Source organism: Rhizophagus irregularis, chromosome 11, assembly GCF_026210795.1.
Source record: "Rhizophagus irregularis chromosome 11, complete sequence".
Taxonomy (NCBI): Eukaryota; Fungi; Glomeromycota; class Glomeromycetes; order Glomerales; family Glomeraceae; genus Rhizophagus; species Rhizophagus irregularis.
Genome location: NC_089439.1, coordinates 742,825 through 764,108, shown reverse-complemented (window position 1 = coordinate 764,108; position 21,284 = coordinate 742,825). Strand labels below are relative to the sequence as shown.

The 21,284-nt window shown below is 27.5% G+C and overlaps 3 protein-coding genes across 3 annotated transcripts; 2 read left to right on the top strand and 1 right to left on the bottom strand.

Annotated features, from left to right (window-relative positions):
- Positions 1-7,639: 7,639 nt before the first annotated feature.
- On the bottom strand, positions 7,640-8,296 carry OCT59_002717 (uncharacterized protein; the record flags this gene model as incomplete). The annotated part of the gene is made up of 3 exons (XM_066145114.1): positions 7,640-7,656; positions 7,720-7,864; positions 8,147-8,296. 3 exons carry the CDS (start codon positions 8,294-8,296, stop codon positions 7,640-7,642), a joined length of 312 nt encoding a protein of 103 aa, XP_065995863.1.
- A 2,719-nt stretch (positions 8,297-11,015) lies between these two features.
- On the top strand, positions 11,016-12,725 carry OCT59_002716 (uncharacterized protein; the record flags this gene model as incomplete). The annotated part of the gene is made up of 7 exons (XM_066145113.1): positions 11,016-11,031; positions 11,180-11,282; positions 11,352-11,497; positions 11,565-11,761; positions 11,829-11,999; positions 12,082-12,441; positions 12,510-12,725. The coding sequence occupies 7 exons, from the start codon at positions 11,016-11,018 to the stop codon at positions 12,723-12,725; spliced, it is 1,209 nt and encodes a 402-aa protein (XP_065995862.1).
- A 7,301-nt stretch (positions 12,726-20,026) lies between these two features.
- OCT59_002715 (uncharacterized protein) lies at positions 20,027-20,533 on the top strand (the record flags this gene model as incomplete). The annotated part of the gene is made up of 1 exon (XM_025328762.1): positions 20,027-20,533. The coding sequence occupies one exon, from the start codon at positions 20,027-20,029 to the stop codon at positions 20,531-20,533; it is 507 nt and encodes a 168-aa protein (XP_025165265.1).
- Positions 20,534-21,284: the final 751 nt, after the last annotated feature.

Below are 21,284 nucleotides of genomic sequence, written 5' to 3'. Positions count from 1 at the left end.
GTTATGAATGAAATAGTAGATGATTTAGCTAAGAACACAAGTAACAGCAGATGTTACTTTAACAACAGGTTTAACTATAGTAATAGAACAATTAGATTTTTTCCAATTTTTAAACAGATTCCAATTGAATACAACTTAAGAAAATTTATCAAAACTCTAATGAATACCAGAGTGGCAGCAGAATGGTCAATGCTAAAAACCAATGGACATGAAATACCAATTGCCTGGAACATAACTTGGAACTTAATTCACAGATATAAAGGGTTTAATTGTATTTCAGTTAAAAAACATTGGCATTTAATATTTATTATTAAACTATTTGCTAAACTTCTCCCTATAGGTGCCACTCTTATACAGCGAAAACCAAATATATACAAAGATTTTGTTTGTCCCAGGTATAATGATAACAAAGAAGAAGACATATATCATTTTATTGAATGTGATGCCAATAAGGATCTATGGCCTATAATTAAAAACAGGATGCAAGATGATGTGATTCATATAATTCAAAAATGGAGTAATATGGAGAAAAATACACCTAAAGCCATAAGGGAGAAACTAAAACAGATACTAGGATCACAATATGACAACAACAAATTTATTGACTTTTGCTTATTAGCCCTGGAAGCTAAAATTAACACTAATCTTTCCAAAGTATCAAAACAGTTATTTGGATTTTTAGAGTCAAAGAACATTTTATTTCTGGCCTCACTCCTGGATTCTTTTATTATTCACTTTAAAGAACTAATCTGGCTGCCAAGATGTAATGCTACTATTGCATGGGAAAAAGATAGAAATATTGAAAGAAAAGACAAATTAAATAAATCTGAATATATGGACCGTTATTTAAAATTCTGTCACCAACAAGGGAAACAGTCAAGACAGGATAAACATTCTGCAAAAAAGAATGATTTACCAATTTCACAGAAAGATCAAACTGTAGTACTGGATGATATTATATTTGAGTTGGATACAGTACAATCTGAAAACTCAATGAATGAAAATTTTATTTTATCAAAGTGTTATAGAATGGGGAAAAAAGCTCATGATCAGATGTGCTTATTGATTAGTAACAACTGGTGGTATAGTTGGGCTTATAAGAAGACAAAAAATATTATTGACAATGTTATAGCAGATCTAATAATAACATGACTAACATTATTATGAATTCAAATTCATCAATTCTGAAAGGAAAAGGAATGGGAAAAGGAATGGGGAAAAAAAAAAAAAAAAAAAATTTTTTATAGATAAACATAGTATCAATAATTTTTATTTACTTTTGTTTTTATTTGTATTGGTATTTTGATGATTGCATCCTACTGGGTGGATATAGCTCATGATAATTTATTTGTATGGTATATAAACTTAATATCAATAAAGCTTATATAAATCATTAAAAAAAAAAAAAAAAAAAAAATATACAGGTTTTAGTATTTAATTATTGAAGCTATTTTTATTTAATACTTTTGATTAATTAGCTTTAAAAAAAATATATAATAATGTATGGAACATAATAAATAGATGTATTAATAATAATAAATAAAATATAATAAATAAAATTAATAAATTAAATGATATAATAAGGAAATAAAATTTGTGCGCACCCGCGCATGTGCGCACCCTCCATTTTTGGTAATTTTTATATAGTAAATTTGTCGATCATTATTTATCACGTGACTTTAGTAAAATCCCGATTTTTTTAAATATTCATGCCGCAACTCTTACGTATATATTATAGAGCCTTAATAATTTATTTACTATGCGTATTTTTGCCTATTCTACAACTTTACTTAATGAGCCATGAAGGGTTTAGAATGTCATTTTTGACTTTTATATATAATATATCCATGGGGGTGCGCACATGCGCAGGTGCGCACAAATTTTAAACCCATATAATAATAGACAAATATAAATAAAAAATACCTTAAGGATTCCTTATTGGCGAACTTAGGATCCTTAAGGATTCTATAAAAATTTTATGATAGGGAATCCTCGCTGGTGGGGAAGGTTCCTTAAAGATCTTTACTAATTACAGAATTTTTGGAATCCCTAAGGATCCGCACCCCAAAAAATTTACTGATGACTGGGTTTATGTACTCGCCATCTGCGATATTGTCTTAAATCCCAGTAGCCCTAGGATTAAATGCAACGACAAGTTAGTTTTAAAGAGAGTTGATTTTCTTATGGTAATAATAACGTTCATCAGTACTTTGAAGTTAAAAATTTTAAAATATTTCGCAAATATTAATGTATAATCAATTATCAGCAATCGATCAAAAATAAAGTTACTGTAACTCCGCGTTTGTTGCAGGAGTTAGCGGCGAAAGAAGATTCAGAACAAAGTCCAGAGATTTCGTCTATGATCGAAGAATCGAGCAATGCTGATGATGGTAATAGTAGTAGTTACGAAGAATTAGTAAGTCAAAGTTATTATCTGGTATATAATGATTTTTACACCGCATTAATTTATTTTACTAATCTAAATCAAAAAAATTTACAGCTCAAGAGTTTAGATTCAAAATTCTCTTAACATTCGTCGAATTTCTTTGTATTACATTAATTTTCAGAATTCGGAAATTTGCATCAGTAATATTTTTCGGAATAGGATCCACAAGGATTCCATAATTTTCTATAGAATCCCTAAAGATTCGCAAATTCATGGAATCCTAAAAATTCTTTGCTAATTTTTAAGGATCTTTTAGGAATCTATTAATTGTCAGATTCTTTAAAGATCCTTAAATAAAAAACTCTAAGGATTTTTTAAAAAAATTTTTCAATTAATTTAATATGAATATTATTGTTAATAATATTAATATTATGATTACTTTATTATTAAATGTTATACATTATATTGGATACTATACATGGCCTGGTAAATCATTGGCCAAAAACGTAATTCGTAATTCGAAATACGTAAATAATTACGTATTTCGTAAATAATTACGTTTACCGTAAATAATTACGTATTTCGTAAATAATTACGTTTACCGTAAATAATTACGTTTAACGTAATTATTTATGACTTCGTAATTAATCAAATGTACCCGTAAATAATTTACGTTTACCGTAATTATTTACGATGTACGTAATTACGTAATTGATCGGAATAGATTTGATTAGATTATCAATTCCAATCATTAAAAATGTACTCTTTTTTTTTAGATTGTATTTTTTTTATTTAATAAATAAATAAGTTTCGGCTTCCAGGAATCTGCGGGTAAGTATATGGAGGCGGGCTCTTTTGAAATTTACTTTGAAGAAACGTACTAACGTTTCTTTCTTTTTATTTTTTGTAGATTTCGGTTTCTATAAAGAACACGGGTACGTGTATAGGGGCGGATTCTTTTGAAATTTACTTTGAAGAAACGTACTAACGTTTCTTTCTTTTTATTTTTTTGTAGATTTCGGTTTTTTATAACACGGGTACGTGTAGAGGGGCGGGTTCTTTTGAAATTTACTTTGAAGAAACGTACTAACGTTTCTTTCTTTTTATTTTTTGTAGATTTCGGTTTTTTATAACACAGGTACATATATAGGGACGAGTTCTTTTGAAATTTATTTTGAAGAAACGTACTAACGTTTCTTTCTTTTTTATTTTTTGTAGATTTCGGTTTCTAAGAACACGGGTACATATATAGGAGCGGGTTCTTTCGAAATTTACTTTGAAGAAACGTACTAACGTTTCTTTCTTTTTATTTTTTTGTAGATTTCGGTTTAGAACACAAGACACAAGTACGTGTATGCGGGATTCTTTCGAAATTTACTTTGAAGAAACGTCTAACGTTTCTTTCTTTTTATTTTTTTGTAGATTTCGGTTTCTAAGAACACGGGTACGTGTATAGGGGCGGGTTCTTTCGAAATTAACTTTGAAGAAACGTACTAACGTTTCTTTCCTTTTATTTTTTTGTAGATTTCGGTTTAGAACACAAGACACAAGTACGTGTATGCGGGATTCTTTCGAAATTTACTTTGAAGAAACGTCTAACGTTTCTTTCTTTTTTATTTTTTTTTGTAGATTTCGGTTTCTAAGAACACGGGTACGTGTATAGGGGCGGGTTCTTTTGAAATTTATTTTGAAGAAACGCGGGTACGTGTATAGGGGCGGGTTCTTTTGAAATTTACTTTGAAGAAACGTACTAACGTTTCTTATTTTTTGTAGATTCGGTTTCTTAGAACACAAGTACGTGTATGAGAGCGGATTCTTTTGAAATTTGAAGAAACGTACGTTTCTTTCTTTTTATTTTTTTGTAGATTTCAGTTTCTGAAAATCTTAAGCATTATTAAAGTAAATTGTTAAATTAGATCATTAAATATTATTAATCTATTTCGTTAAGCATTAAATAAAAACTGTTAAACATTAGTAAAATTATACAAAATTGTTAAAAATAAATTAAATGAAATAATGTATTAAATTATTGTCTTTAAAATAAATTAAGAAGAAATTCTTCATGTTAGAACGCAAAATTGTTAGAAGCTTTTATTCAAAATTTTGAAAGAAATAAAACAAATCAAAATATACAACAAATGAATATGAGTTATGGACTATCTAAACGTTAACATCATCATCTTCACTAAATTGTTGGTCTAATAATTTCTCTATATCGAAATTTTCGTTACCGTGGTCAACAATATGATCAACATTTACGGGTTCAATAACTACTCGCGGCTCCTGAAGTTTTAATAATTCCACTAGCTCCTTTGATACAAAATTAAAATAGTTTTCACTTTGTAAAACACTATCGTTACTTTTATGCCCAAATTTTTCATACTCTTCTATGTCAACAAGTTCGTCTTCTGTATCACCATAATCTTCGTCTTCATTATCTAATTCTTCCTCTCCAATTTCATCATTAATATTTTGATATATACCATTTCTTACCAATTGATAAAACTCTTCATCATTCTTGACATTCATATCTCTAGCCGTATACTTTAATTCAGTTTTCGCGTTTGAAACATAATATGTGTGAAGTTTCGTAAGATTTTGTAAATGATTCACACTTAATCTAATTGAAAGGAATTACTTAAAATTTAAAATTCAAAAAAAAAATTAATAACTAGCAACAATAAAATAAATATTTACCGTGTTCTCCTTTTATTCATATACCAACCCATCACGGAAAATATTCTCTCACATCCTGCATTGTGTGGAGTTATTGAAAATATTTTTAATGCAAGTTGTTGGATAAAATTTTCTTCTCCTTCATCTTGTTCTACATAACTCCACCAACGCTCAACTGTATAATATTTAGGAACAAATTCATCATTATAAGGAGGAAGATTATCACGAAAAGCAGCAATTTGCCCAATTAATTTGGAACTGGAATTTTCTCCGCCTCCCATTTTTATCCATATATTTTCAATTGCCCAATAAACTACTTTACGGCATACTTGATTTCGGAATCCTTTACCTATGATATTTTAATTAATTAATAATTAATTAATTGTTAAATAAGGTAAAAATCATCATTTTATTTTATCAAATACGTACCACGGTATAGTGGGTGAAGTAAATAGGCTAACATATATAACCTAAAATCGAACTGCATCCACCTTTTATTAAATGCTTTAATGCATTGTTGTCGAAAAGTAGTATGAGTTTCTGATAAGCTTTTGATTGAATATGACAATTTTATTAATTGTAAGAAACAATCTGCTAACGTTGCATTTTTCATTTCTAAATATTTGATGGCTTCTTTTATTGGCTTAAGAATTAATTGTAATTCTTCAATATCCATAAAAAAACGCCTCGTAATAATTTCTTTGATATTTTGCTTTAGGTAATTCGGGTTATTATTTGCTATCTAAAATTAGATAAATTTATTAAAATTAATTAAAAATAAATAATTAAAAATAATCAATAAATACCAACATTTTTTAGAGCTTCTTCGCATCTTAAAACTGAAGAAACACAATCACATGCAGTCATCCATCTCGTTTGACAATACCCCTTTAATTTACCACCTTTAACCATATTTTCCTTTATTTCATCTGTTAATTCTGCACCTGCCCGATGAGATGCTTTAAAAAAATGAACTAATTTCATACATTTTTTTAATATTGATTGGGCAAACTCTAATTTACAAATATCATTGGTTAATAGATTTATATGATGTGCAATGCACCGAATTGGCATTATAAATCCATATCGATCGTTAACTAGCTTTTTTGCCATGACCATTGTAGATGCATTATCTGATACTATTCCTGCAAATTTTGTAACTCCAACATTTTCAATTACCTCAATTATTTTATTTGCTAAAAACTCTCCCGTATGTGAATAGTTTGATAAATTTTGAACTGAGTGAATATATTCTTTTCTTTCACCAGTAATAATAACAAATGCATAAAGTGATTGTCCACTAGTACTCGTCCAACCATCTACTCCTTTAAAAATTAAGAAATTACAATTAATAATTTAATTTATTATATTTTATAATAAATTATTATTACGTACCCAATGTAAGATTTTTTTCATTATTTAATTTAAGATTTATTTCAGTAATAACATGTGAAATTTCCGCATTAAGCATATCTTCTGTAAGAGTTTGTCTACATGGTGGATTATATCCCGGACATAATGTACGAAGAAGATCAATGAAAAAAGGGTTTTCAATTATATGAAAAGGGATACCGCAGCAAGCAAAAAATTTTACAATAGCACGATTTGCCATTTCAATTTTAGCTTGATCAATTTTGGTTGAATCAAATATCTCATCTATTTTTGGCTGATTGTGGCTAATTTTAATTTTTTTATTATAACCGAGATGTCCATTATTTTTTACTTTTTCCAGGAATAAAGACTTTACTTCAGGTGATACCTTTAAACAATTTAAAGCAATATGTCCTTGCATTTCAATAGGCTGACCTACTTGTTGTTTCCAGCCACAAAAATTACATTCTGCTGAACAATGCCCTCTATTTCTTGGCCCTTCCTTAAAATAATCCCAAATATCAGTTTTTGGACGACCACGTTTTTTTTTATTTTGATTAATAATTGTATTTTGATTATCATTACTGTCATCCATATTTAAAATATCTTAAAAAGATTTAAAAGAAGTATATTATAACGCGAAAGAATTATAAATTCTTTTTTAAATGTTAAAAAAAAAATGAATGATTACTTTTTATAGTTTTTTTACTTAATAAATAAATTACTATTTATGGTTTAGATAGTTTTATTAATTTGGAAGTTGATCAAAATAATTTCGCACTATATTATCTATTAATTATATATATATATTTATATTAATTTAATTACGTCATATATAAATAATTACGTTATACGTAAATAATTACGTATTTACGTATTTTTCAAGTAATCTGGTAATTAATTACCAGGATTACGAATTACGTATTTATACGAAAATACTGAATTACCAGGCCATGTATATTGGATACTACTATTTACTATATATATTTTCAAAAAATAAACTTATTTACGAAAAATTCATTATTAAAATCAAACCGTTTTACCATATGCACTAAACCTGCAATGGATTCAAATGGTATTAAATCATAATGATTTACAAATTTCATATGGGAACATTCATACATTATGGGATATCGTTTAGAATAGTAATCATACCAATGTACTAAAGCAAGAGATAAATAAGGATGATTAGGAAGGAACGAAACTTCAATTAACATTAATACCTGTAAAATAAATAAAAATATTAAATAGTGTTTAGTTTTAGTTAAAATAAATTATATAAATACTTGCCTTGCCATAACATAATCCACCGTCAGTTAAGTAATCTGTATCACCCATTGCAATTGCAACATCACTAAATCTTGCGTAACCATGAAATTTACTTGTTGCATATACGATTTCTCCATTTGACAGTGTTCCGTTAGCATAAATCTTTAAATAAATTTCTTCATTTGCCGATGCATTAGATATATCTAAGGTTGCTTGTCTAAACCTCTTCAAAATCCTACGATTAGTTTCGTCAAAATTTTACTATAGATTTATTATAGTTTCGGCAGAGTTTCAGCAGTTTCGGCATTTATAATAAGTTTCGGCAGTTTCGCCTTTCTCCAAAGTTTCACCAGTTTTTTAATATAACTTTAATATAGTTTCGGCAGAATTTCACTTTTCGGCGAAATGCCATCTTGCCTAAACCCCTATGTTTCGGCAAGCAACCTTAGATATATCATCTAAGTATATATCTAAACAAGCAATTAAATGTTCCATTCCTTCAATACACAATTCATTTATATTTTCTTCATGCTTAAGCTTTTCTTGAAGAGTATATATTTCACTTATTGGCAATTCCCAAAGGAGTGATTTCATAGAATTTAGTTTTAAACTTATAGTTTTTTTCGTAATGGTATTTGTAATTATTTGTCGTCAAATCTAATAATATATTTAAATTGTTAAAAAAATCTTTTACATTTATTTGGCTGAAAATTGCATTATATATAACATACCGTCTTTAACATTTGATTATGTGTATTCTTTTTATTAGACATTCTATATGGATTTTTAACCCAATTTTTGTGAAGCGTTTCGTACGTCTCAGTTGTCAGCCCATTTAATGCACCATATCGCCGAATGGTATGAATAGTATGATATTTCCACATATGAAGCTTTGGTAACTGAAGTCCACTAGGGGAGAATTGCGCAAATATATTTACAAAATCATTAGACCAATCAATTATTTCACGCTATATTAAAAAAACAAATTAGTAAAAAATTATATGTAATATTATACTAAAGAAATAATCATACTTCGAAGATTTTTAAATCATCTTCATTAAATTTCTTTTTTCGTGACGTAATATACATCTTAATAAATTTAATGTAACATATAATAAGGTTTTTACATGAAGCAATAGTATATAAATTACTATCTGTTTGGTTTTGATTAATTTTATTATCTGTTGTGTACAGCTCATCAAGGACAAATACAATAATCTTCATAACATCTCGCATTTCACCTCCTGTAAATTTTGTACCCTGTTGATAACCTTTTTTTAATATTCTTAAATTATTAAATCGTGTAATAGTAGCCAGTCGATTGTCCATTTTACTGATTATTCGATTTCCATACTGATACATGAGCATATCTCTTGTATAATCAAGCATATATGGAAATAATCCGATTTCTTGTAAATGCATACGATCTAGTGCTGCTGCATCATATATGTTCATCATTCTAAAAAAAAATTATAATTTTAAAATTAAATAAAAAAAAGGAATCATCAAATAAATTTGAATAAATTAATACCTAAAATTCCAGAAAAAATTGTCATATTCGTGAATGGAACAATTTTCTGCATTGTGAGAAGCAATAGCTTCTTGCATATTTTCATGATTACGTAAATCTATCATATCCTGTTCAATATTCATATTATTTAATTGATCACCGGGCGTAAGACATTTATAACAGGGACATCGTGTACGATATGACTTGTAAGTACAACAAATATCCTGTGCTTCTAGCATATCCGCAATTATACTAGACAAATAAATGGTAAAGTGCTCAACTTTTCCATTTATTGCTAAGTATATACCATCCTCCTTAAGAAGTGGACCTAATAAATATTTCAAAGCACGATGCTTCAAGTCCCGTTGCTTTTGCTTAAATTCCTTTGAATTTCGCAATTTATTATCTCGCGTAGTTAAGTGTGGTAAAAATCCAATAAGAACCTTTGAATCAGGTAAATTACGGCGTAAATTTGGAATATTTCCAAGGGTTAAGAAAATAGGATACTCAGATTTTCGCCCAAGAGTATCAAGAGTAGTTCCATCAATGTAGATCATAATGGCCAGAATCTTGCTAAATGGATTATATCTTTCACGCCACCAGTCTGCAGTATTTTGTTTAGAATATACACGTACAAGTGATCCATCCTAGAATAAAATTATTATTATAATATATCAAATATATCAACACACATACTGTATATACTTAAAATACTTACAAGACCATATTCCCATTGTTCTTCATAATTGAAAAGAAAGTCTTTACTCAAATCTGAATTTGAAACCAGACTTTTTATCGCATCATAAATTGGCCTATAATGTAATTTATAAATTTCTTCTTCAAATGTAAGGAGTTCTTTTTCTTTAAATTGTAAACCTTTAACATCCATATTATTAATAAATGTGCGCCCTTTTCTAGTAGATCCAGAAAGTTGATCGGTACAATGTTTTTTTAGTATACGTAACATAGAATCAGCGGCTGCATCAGAAAGGTGATATTGTGTTACAGCCATCATAAATTCTTTGTACGTTTCACTTGGCCATAATGTTAGTTCTGAATCGTTATTCAAATCTTTATATGCATCAGCTAAACTCACGCCACAAAAATCTTCGCTTGATGCTTTAGAAGAGATGCTTTTACTTTCTTGCGATTGGGTGATTTCATGATATTCACTTATATCATTATCTGTATAATCATAATTCTGAAAAGAGGTATATTCATTGAAGGCTATAGGTACGTCTGCTGCATTATTTAAATCCAATTTCTTAACAAATTAGTTAATAAGTAGTGATTAATAAATTATTTTTACAATGATTTTTAATAAAAATTTATGCAAATACCTCATTGTTTTGTTTGTCGTCACCACTTGTCATTTGTAAAAAGATATCTAAACCTTCAATTTCATTCCAAACGTTATTATCAATAGTTTTTTGCCGTATATTATTATTAGAACTTGATTGTTGATCCTGAACCCAATTTAATGTACGAGAATGGTCGGTATATGAGTGAAGCTGGTGACAATGTTGGGTCAGGTCTTGTTTTCGTGAAAAATAACGTTTACAAAAGTTACATTGATACATAATTATAATAATTACACGTTGAAAAATAATTATATAATTATAACTTTAGTAACTTGGTTAAAAAAAAATACATTTGATCTGTATATGATCAGATCTTAATCACCATATGGGTAATTACCATTTTTTGATAAACAAAATAATTCATTCGTATCATATTTGGAGTTTAAAGTAACTTAAACTTCTACTTTTTAAGTTTCAATAAATTCACTTAGAATTTTCCGTCATGCCTAAAGAAAAAGGTAAATATTTTTTATTTAGCATGGCGCTATGGTCAAGCCTTAATATTACCGTTATATATATGAAATTAAGAATAGTCTTGTATATTACCGTAATACCGTTTTATATACAAAATTAAGAAAACATTTCGTTTATTTTTATTTAATATAGTTAATCAAAGAATTTCAAGACGCAAAAATTCTTCTAATGTAACTAATTCTAAGACAGCAATAAGTGAAGCAAATAAAATTGCTGCTCGTTTAGCCGCAGCAAGGTCTATTAAATCATCACAAAAATGACAAGATGCAAATATTGAAGTTGTTGCATCAGGTTCACAATCTAGAGTAGCGCGTAATTTTGAAGATTCTTGTGATCTTTTACAAATACAAGAACAAGAGATGCGTGATGATAATAGAGAAGAAACATTGGCTCCACTAGCTGATGCATCATCTAATATGAATACTTTGAGATCAATGGAAAATGCTCCAAGTATTCGAATTTAAATTAATTGTTAATTATTTATCACTGACATAATATTGACTTGGTCTTTTTTCAGTTGATACTTCTAAGACGTTTTATTTGCATATGATTGAAGGTTTAAAGAGGAATTTGGGTCAAAATAAACATATATACGATGCGATTCATGAAATGAAAACTTCGCAAGATGTGTTCCAAAAAGAAACAAATGAAAAACTAAATACTATTTCAGAGAAAATTAACCAATTAATTACTCCTGAAGATTCCTATTGGAAGGTAAACCTAAATAATTATTAAATACTTTTTATGATTTGATATACACTCTTTTATTTTATTTTTGTAGAGTTTGGCGTCAAAAGCATGCAAAATTCAACTACCTATTCTTGGTCTTTATCCTGATGATTCAGAATTCAAGAAAGGTTTTGAAAGTATACTTGAACAAGAAAAGCCAGGTTATATCGAACAACTTGGTTTACAATGGAATCAGTATTATTCGGGACGCATCAGACCTCTAGTAAGTTATAATATTAGTAATATTAGTTATTTTTTGTATTAATTATGATACTTTAGCTAATAATATTAAATGTTCTCTTTAGTGTCGTGACGTAATTAAAAGTCAAAGATGTGATAAGGCCAAAGATATCCGATCTGCAATGTTTGACATATTTGGCAAAAATCTTTTAACTCGAATTAATACTTCAGCAGGAGCTGAAGATATTACGGCTTTTAAAAATTCAAATAATACTAAAAAGGCGTTTAAATGTTTATTTATAAGTGATGATGATGGTGCTCTTCCATATATTGAAGCAATTAAGAAAAAGGCTTGGGGAAAAAAGAAGACTACATTGATGGATACTGCTTTCACGTTGGCAGTTTGTGAAATTGTTTTAAATCCTAGACATCCACGAATATCTGTTAGCGATAATGCTCTCCATAAACGATTTGATTTATATTTGGTAAGTAAGAGATGCGATTGCAATTCATATTAATTAAAAAGATGGTTGATAATTTATCTCATTTATAGGATTGTATCTGTAATTTTAAAGAAATAACGTCTGAGATTACCAAACAAGTTAGACAAGATGAATTAGGTAAAACATGTGATAATTCGGATGACACTAGCGAGAGTAATGACCACCATTATGATGATCGTGATGAAGATCAAAAGAATGATCAAGTCGATAAAGAACTTGGCGAAAATAACAATGATATTAATCAGAATCAAACAATTGATGAATAAAGGTAATTTTGATTTATAGTAATAATAATAATCTAATAACATTTATAAATACTAATCATATTTATCAATCGTTTTTTAGTAAATTTAACAGATTTGGATAATAATAAGACGTTATACAGTTATGTATCTGTAATCATATTATTGAGAAATTAAGCAAATTTAAATTATCAGTAACAGGATATGATGTATTTTTCTAAATAATAGGAAATATAAGTTTAATTTCGATGTATTAAGAGAATTTATACATAAATAATTAGTAAATATAGCGCGTTAAAATGTAATTTATGTAATAATCTATATTATTGTTAATCTATAATTTAATCGTATATAGTAATTTATAATAAATACTAGGAAACGGGAACCGTTGGAAGTCCGGAGCGAGGTATAATAATAAAGATGTAGCGATATTCTATTAATTAGCAGCATAACGCCTTGGAATTCCGGTAATTTTCTGCTGATTAGCAGCATAACGCCTTGGAATTCCTGGACAGAGAAACTCACGTGATTGAAAATTTACACGTTATTTCCATAGATCATCATAGTGCGTAAACATATATAGTCCTTCGCTTCGCTCCGGACAATTAAATGTGAATTAATAATTAATATGAAAAATTCAATTATATTAAATCCTTAAAGATCTTTGAATTAAAATTTAAAACCCTTCGGGATTCTTTAAACTTTTTAATTCTAAGGATCTGCTAAGGTGGGGAAGGATCCACACAAATCTTTACTATTTATGGAAAATAAGGATCTCATGTGGATCCTGACTCCTAAAACATTACCGATGTGTATTTGAAATTCTTCAATTTTTTTTGAATATATTTTATTAAATAAATTACATATTAAATAAATTACTATATATAAAATTGTTTGTAATAATTGTGATGATCAGTGAAATTAAATATATTTGAATTATTTCGAATATTTATTTTTTAAAAATCTTCGCAGAATTTCGTTATTTGTTTTTTTATAATCTTCGCAGAATTTCATTATTTATTTTTTAAAAATTTTCGTAGAATTTTGTTTCTTGAAATTCTGCGCAGTTTTTGATGAATTTTTTTTTCAAAGACTGCCGACAGGGTCGCAGATCTGCACAAAAATGTCACCTGCAGATCTGTGCAGATCTGCACCCCAAAAAATTTCCCGATGTATGAAATAAAAATAAAATAAGAAGTTATTTTTACCTTTGGTGCTTTTAACATTTCTAAAACATTTACTCCAGTTGACTGAGTTTCTTGCTGTATAGAATGAACATTTTTTAAATGTTTTGTTATATTCGTAGTACTACCCCCAGAACATATATAAGTTTTGCTGCAATAAGTACAGGTAGCTCTTTTATTATATTTAAAATTTTCATCTTTTTCGAAATGGCTCCATACAAAACTGCCTTGATTATTTAGAGCATTTTCTAACGATTCTAAATTACTTAATCTTCTTGCTGGTGTTGCCGGTAGGGACGCATCAATTTCATCTTCAGAATTATGACAACTTCCTTCATTGTTGTCTTCTGCGTCCATAGTTAGTTTACAAAAAAAATAAACTGAAAATCTTTAAAAAAATTTTTTGGTGCTACATATGTTGGTTGATAAACATCATGATTATCAACTTAGTGTTCCAAACGGATCAAATCAGATGAATCTGATTTTGACTCGAATCCATTATTTAAAAAATGTTACATAACGTTTTTTATTTCAATTTAACGAATAAAAAACCGTTTTGCAACGGTTTTTTAATCATTTAAGAGACAGATCGTCATTCAACCGGAGAAAATGATCGATATTCTATAATTAATTTTACGGGCTTTGTAATTAATAAAAAAAAATTTTTTGGAATTTCTTGTTCTTTACTATAATTTTTTTTCCAATAAGTGAAAAAAAACAGTATACAATAACTTTCATGTCCAAAAAAAATATTTCATAAACTTGCACTATAGGTATACATATGTAGTTTTAGTAGAAACTGTACAAGTTTAACAAAGAATGTGAATATTAAAAAGATTCAAATAAAACTAAATAAAGATTTAAAAACTAAATAAAAAACCAAATATAGCTTAGTTACAGTGAAAAATGTTCAAAAATTTTTCATCTAATATTTGGGTTAATAGGAAATTTACCGTCGGAATCTTGCGTTCCTACATAGAAAAGTCAAAGACGCAAAACTCTAGCGATTTCAAACTTTGCAAGTGGCTTAGCTAGGATTGTCACTATTAATTACCGTCTTTAAAATTTGTGTATCATATCACATGATGATATGACAATCCGGTAAAAAAGGAGTATTAGCCATTTTTAGCGATAATTTGCGTAAATCGGCATTATTAAAATTCTCTGGTTGAGTGGCGATTTGTCCCTTAATAAAAAATGTTGCGAAACGTTTTTTATTCCAATTTAACGAAAAAAAACTGTTTCGCAACGGTTTTTTAATCATTTTAATAAAAAACGTTGTGAAACGTTTTTTATTTCAATTTAATAAAAAAAAACCGTTGCGAAATGGTTTTTTAATCATTTTAATAAAAAACGTTGCAAAATGTTTTTTATTCCAATTTAACGAATAAAAAAACCGTTTTGCAACGGTTTTTAATATTTTAATAAAAAAACGTTTGCAAAACATTTTTTTATTCAATTTAATAAAAAAAAACTGTTTCGCAACGGTTTTTTAATCATCTATATATTAAAAAACACTGCAATCACGTGGGCGTTATGTTTAGATTAACCATATAAATAAGTCATTTGAATTGTGTAACCCTACTCCTATTCATCGCCAATGTTACACAAAACCAAAAAGGAAATTTTATTTCTGGCGAAAAACTGAAATTTTGAGTTATGCAGGATTTCATAAAAGGAAATTGTCAGGTACACAAATTTCTAAAAAAGGAAATTATTTGCAGATCTTTTAATTCTGGCCGGAATTACATATTAACTGTTGTCGTAGACAACAGGTGAATACTAGTTTTAATAAAAAACGTTGCAAAACGTTTTTTATTTCAATTTAACGAATAAAAAAACCATTTCGCAACGGTTTTTAATATTTTAATAAAAAAACGTTTGCAAAATGTTTTTTTATTCAATTTAATGAAAAAAAACCATTTCGCAACAGTTTTTAATTATTTTAATAAAAAACGTTGCAAAACGTTTTTTATTTCAATTTAATGAAAAAAACCATTTTGCAACGGTCACAGGTCGAAAAGTGAAAAATCAGGCATCAATCAGGCACCAATCAGGCACCAATCAGTCACCAATCAGCTACCTGATTGGTGACCGATTGGTGCCTAATTTTTCACTTTTCGACCTGTGGGTTTTTCAATTATTTTAATAAAAAATGTTGCGAAACGTTTTTTATTTCAATTTTTAACGAAAAAAAAACCGTTTCGCAACAGTTTTTTAATATTTTAATAAAAAAACGTTTGCAAAATGTTTTTTTATTGCAATTTAATGAAAAAAAACTGTTTCACAACAGTTTTTTAATATTTTGATAAAAAGACGTTTCACAACGTTTTTTTATTTCAATTTAATGAAAAAAAAAACCGTTTTGCAACGGTTTTTTAATATTTTTATAAAAAAACATTGTGAAACGTTTTTTTATTTCAATTTAATGAAAAAAAAACTGTTTCGCAACGGTTTTTTAATATTTTAATAAAAAACGTTGTGAAACGTTTTTTTATTCCAATTTAACGAATAAAAAAACCGTTTCGCAACGGTTTTTAATATTTTAATAAAAAAACGTTTACGAAACATTTTTTTATTCAATTTAATGAAAAAAAACCGTTTCGCAACAGTTTTTAATTATTTTAATAAAAAAATGTTGCGAAACGTTTTTTTATTTCAATTTAATGAAAAAAACCATTTCACAACGGTTTTTTAATTATTTTAATAAAAAATGTTGCGAAACATTTTTTATTTCAATTTTTAACGAAAAAAAAACCGTTTCGCAACAGTTTTTTAATATTTTAATAAAAAAACATTTGCGAAATGTTTTTTTATTCAATTTAATGAAAAAAAACCGTTTCGCAACGGTTTTTAATTATTTTAATAAAAAAATATTGCGAAACGTTTTTTTATTTTAATTTAATGAAAAAACCATTTCGCAACGGGTTTTCAATTATTTTAATAAAAAACGTTGCGAAACATTTTTTATTTCAATTTTTAACAAAAAAAACCCGTTTCGCAACAGTTTTTTAATATTTTAATAAAAAAATGTTTGCGAAATGTTTTTTTATTCAATTTAATTGCCGATCCACGAATGAATCAGACCTAGTGATCGGCAAAATCAAATCTCCACTTCTAAAAAAGTAAAGTCGGTCAATTTTTAGCCAAACCAATTAAATTTTTTTTTAAAAAAAACTTAGAGATTAAATCTATTTTGTAAAAATATAAATTTAAGTATTTCAAAACTCAAAATTTTGCGAATTGCTTTTAAATATCATCAATTAGCGAAATTTTAGTAAAAATTATTTATCATTTTTTTTTCTAATAAAAGTACTAGCAAGAAGTCTCAAAATTCACACATATATACTTTGGACATATATTAATAGAATATTAAAAAAAAAATGATATAATAAATGTAAAAATATTTCCTATTTTAAGGTTAACTAACAATAATCCATTTTTCCATTTTTAATGCTTATATGAAACTTTTATAAATCAATCTTTAGGAATTTAAAAATGGTAATTTTATCTTAAAATATAAGTTCTGAACATATTTAAAGCATTTATTTTCAAATTATTAAGTGAAAAAATTTTTCAGTTTTGTGTTGATGGTTACACAAATTACGAATTGAAGAAATTTAAAGTTTATTGGTGAAAGTTTGACTTTTTTAAGAGCTATTTTTGATACTTTAATAAAATAAAGCAAATGTCAAAGTTTTTTCATTAAAAATTTCAATCTATTCAATTAAAAATTGGTGGATATTCCTATATTGGAAATGCAGATTTAAGGGGTGGTCCGATTGGTACATGGATTATATTACTAATTAATGAAAAAAAAACCGTTTTGCAACAGTTTTTTAATATTTTGATAAAAAACCGTTTTGCAACAGTTTTTTAATATTTTGATAAAAAACCGTTTCACAACGGTTTTTTAATATTTTGATAAAAAAACGTTGCAAAACGTTTTTTTATTTCAATTTAATGAAAAAAAACTGTTTCGCAACAGTTTTTAATCATTTTAATAAAAAAATGTTGCGAAACGTTTTTTTATTTCAATTTAATATAAAAAACCCGTTTCACAACGGTTCTCAATTATTTTAATAAAAACGTTGCGAAATGTTTTTTAACAATTAACTTAACAATTCGCAACGTTTTCAATTTAATAACAGAGCATTTTTTCATCTTATTTTTATGAAAAAAGGCTTTTTGGATCTGATCTAATCCGGATCTGATCTGGATCCGCTCGAATCTAATCCGATCTGATCCAATTTGTATGAATTGTTGATCTGATTCGATTCGATCTAAATCAGATCAAATTTTTTTGATTCAGATCGAATCACAGATCATAAAATTTATGATTCGATCTGATCTGTTTTGAATCAGATCCGCGGATACAGATCGGATCGGATTTTTTTTGGAACATTAGGTATCGACTTTGGGTCTTTAGATTTGATCGGTAAGTTTCGAAATTTCATTTCAAAACTTTTTTTTAAAAATATAACTTCTCTTCATTTATTTTGTAGGTATCGGCTCTGGGTCTTTGAGTTTTGGTTTAGTTGGTAAGTTTTGTTTAAAACTTTTCTTCTTTAAAATTTTTTATTTTTTTTTATTTATAATTTTTATTTATTTATTTTGTAGGCTTCACGTCTTTGGATATTTCAGATCGGTAAGTTTTGAAATTTTGTTTCAAAACTTTTTTAAAATAAATTTTTTTAAAATTGATTTTCTTCTATTTTGTAGGTATCGACTTTAGGACTTTAGATTTTGGATCGGTAAGTTTCGAAATTTTATTTCAAAACTCTTTTAAAATAATTTTTTTTTTAAAAATAACTTTTCTTCGTTTATTTTGTAGGTATCGGCTTTGGGTCTTTGGATTTGATCGGTAAGTTTCGAAATTTCATTTTGAAACTTTTTTTAAAAAAAATTAACTTTTTTCGTTTATTTTGTAGGTATTGGCTTTGAGTATTTGGATTTTGGATCGGTAAGTTTCATTTTGAAACTTTTTATAAAAAAAATTAATTTTTTTTTTAAAAATTAACTTTCTTCATTTATTTTGTAGGTATTGACTTCAGATCCTTAGTTTTTTATACATTGAATAGGCTGGTAAATTTCAAAAAATTATTTTTGTTGAAGAGATGATTATTAACCGTTTTTTCTTGTAGATTTCTTTCGAATATTGGATGGATGGTAAGTTTCAAATTTATTTTGGAACTTTTAACATTTTTTAGTTGAAGAGACAAGAGACGAATACTAACCGTTTCTTCTTTTTTTGTAGATTTTTTTCGAATATTGGATGGATAGTAAGTTTCAAATTTATTTCGAAACTTTACTTTTCTTATTTAAGAAACAATTTATTAATTATTTCTTTCTTTTTTTTATAGGTTTACTGATTTTAGTTATAGTAGTAAATTCGAATTTGCATTAGAAAAATATAGGATAATTTAAAATATGTATATTAGTATAGATGTATAATAATAGATATTATTTTGTTAAACTTTTAAATTGTTAAAATTAATAAATTGTTTAATTATTTATATCTGATAAATTTTGAATGTCGAATGGTTGATTTATATCCGATTTATATCTGATTTTTTTATTCTGAATTATGTCTGAGTGGCAACCACTCAGAACCCAAATGAAACATTGCCTTTTTTAAAAAATCAGCCAATTGAGTTATAAATCAGATTAAAATCAGATGATTAATTTCTATCTGATTTGGACCATTTTGACTAGTGAAATATTGGTCAATTTAAGCCTAAATAATGATCGAATAATTAGTCTGAATTTGGAACGATTGGCACCTTAAATGCACCCAAAAATTTGACCTCAATTTGACACAAGTTAGACCATCATTTGACCTATATTTGACCTGGTCAAATTTAGGCCGAATTGTCCTTTTTTGACTAGTAGCAGTGAATGTATACCAAGTATCGCAAGAAGAGACTATCAGAAAATTGGTTCAGCATATTGTCCAGGAGAATCTTAGTGAAATGAAAGTGGGAGATATAGTTAGGGTCTTGGTCAAAATAACTTCTAATACAACCAGTGAAATATTGCATTTATTACGACTTCAAAAAGAACTGCGCAACTTAAAAGCATCAGAAAAAAGCATCTCTATTACCTTTGATCCTGAAACAACCTGCTTATATATCAAATAACATGCAAAAGGAGTGTCGACTCCAACATGAAAATAAAGGGATAAATTATCTGTTAGAATCAGTTAAAAAGAGATTAATAAGTGGGTATGATGTATCAAAAATTTCTGACATGCAAGCTCTTACCGATATAATGGTGATGCTTTGTATATGTCTAGCTGAACTCAAAACCTTATGTATAGTAGCCAATGGGAAGGTGACTGGCTATGTAAAAAATAGAAATCAGGAGGATCTTCCCCAAGTATTTAGATCAATGGAAAAGAGTGAAGAGCGAGCTAGGCAGCTACTTTCTTGGGTGCAGAATGCAATTTCATCAAGACAGTTAAGAGATCCAAGTATAGCTGAGGTTAAATGGTTAAATACATTCCTTAAGAATCATGATTTATTACCATGCAAGATAGAGATAGTATTTGTGGTAGTGGTACATGAAGCTAAGAATTTATCAAATGCTATAACCATTACCAGTGAAGCACTTTGGCACAGTCCCGATAATAATACTTCACCGGTATAAAACTATACAATAGTTAATTATAGACCTCATGGGGTACCTTACGATCAGGTAAAGCCATTCAAAGTCTCTGATGAAAACTAATCATATGGGTGCATCAGGAAATTTTTAGGTAGATCGATCCATTTAAATCCATGCAGGTTAGCTTGGAAACACATGGAATTCTACACATCAAATCATGTGACATGTTTTCATATATATTCAAAGAATTGTGTAAATTTCTGTTTGGTGTAAAATCTTATTGGAAATTTGTGAAATTCTTTAGCGAAATATGTGGATTTCATTTATAAAATATGCAGAATTTATCTATGGAACTCTGAGTTGATTAATTTTAAAGAGAATATATCATTATTGGAGTTAAAAGCACTACGTATAAAGTGTTTATTCTTTATTTATTTTTTTTAATAAAGTGTTGTACTACTAATTTAATCACTTACCGTAAAGTCCCGATTATAAGCACCCTTCCGAATATAAGCACCCCAGATTTTTATATTACCCGAAAATAAGCATCCTTGACCAATACTATGATAATTTTGGCCAATACTGCAATATACCAAATATATAAATTTATCCAAATATAAGCACCCCTATAACAAAAAAAGGTTGCTTATATTCAGGACTTTATGGTATTAAAAAAAGAAGTTTAGTACAAACTGAAATAAATGATTGGAATTCTAATATTTTCAGTAAATGATTTTTTGATTTTATATTTTATGATTACTGTAACTGAATCTGTAATAATTGCTTTTGCAAA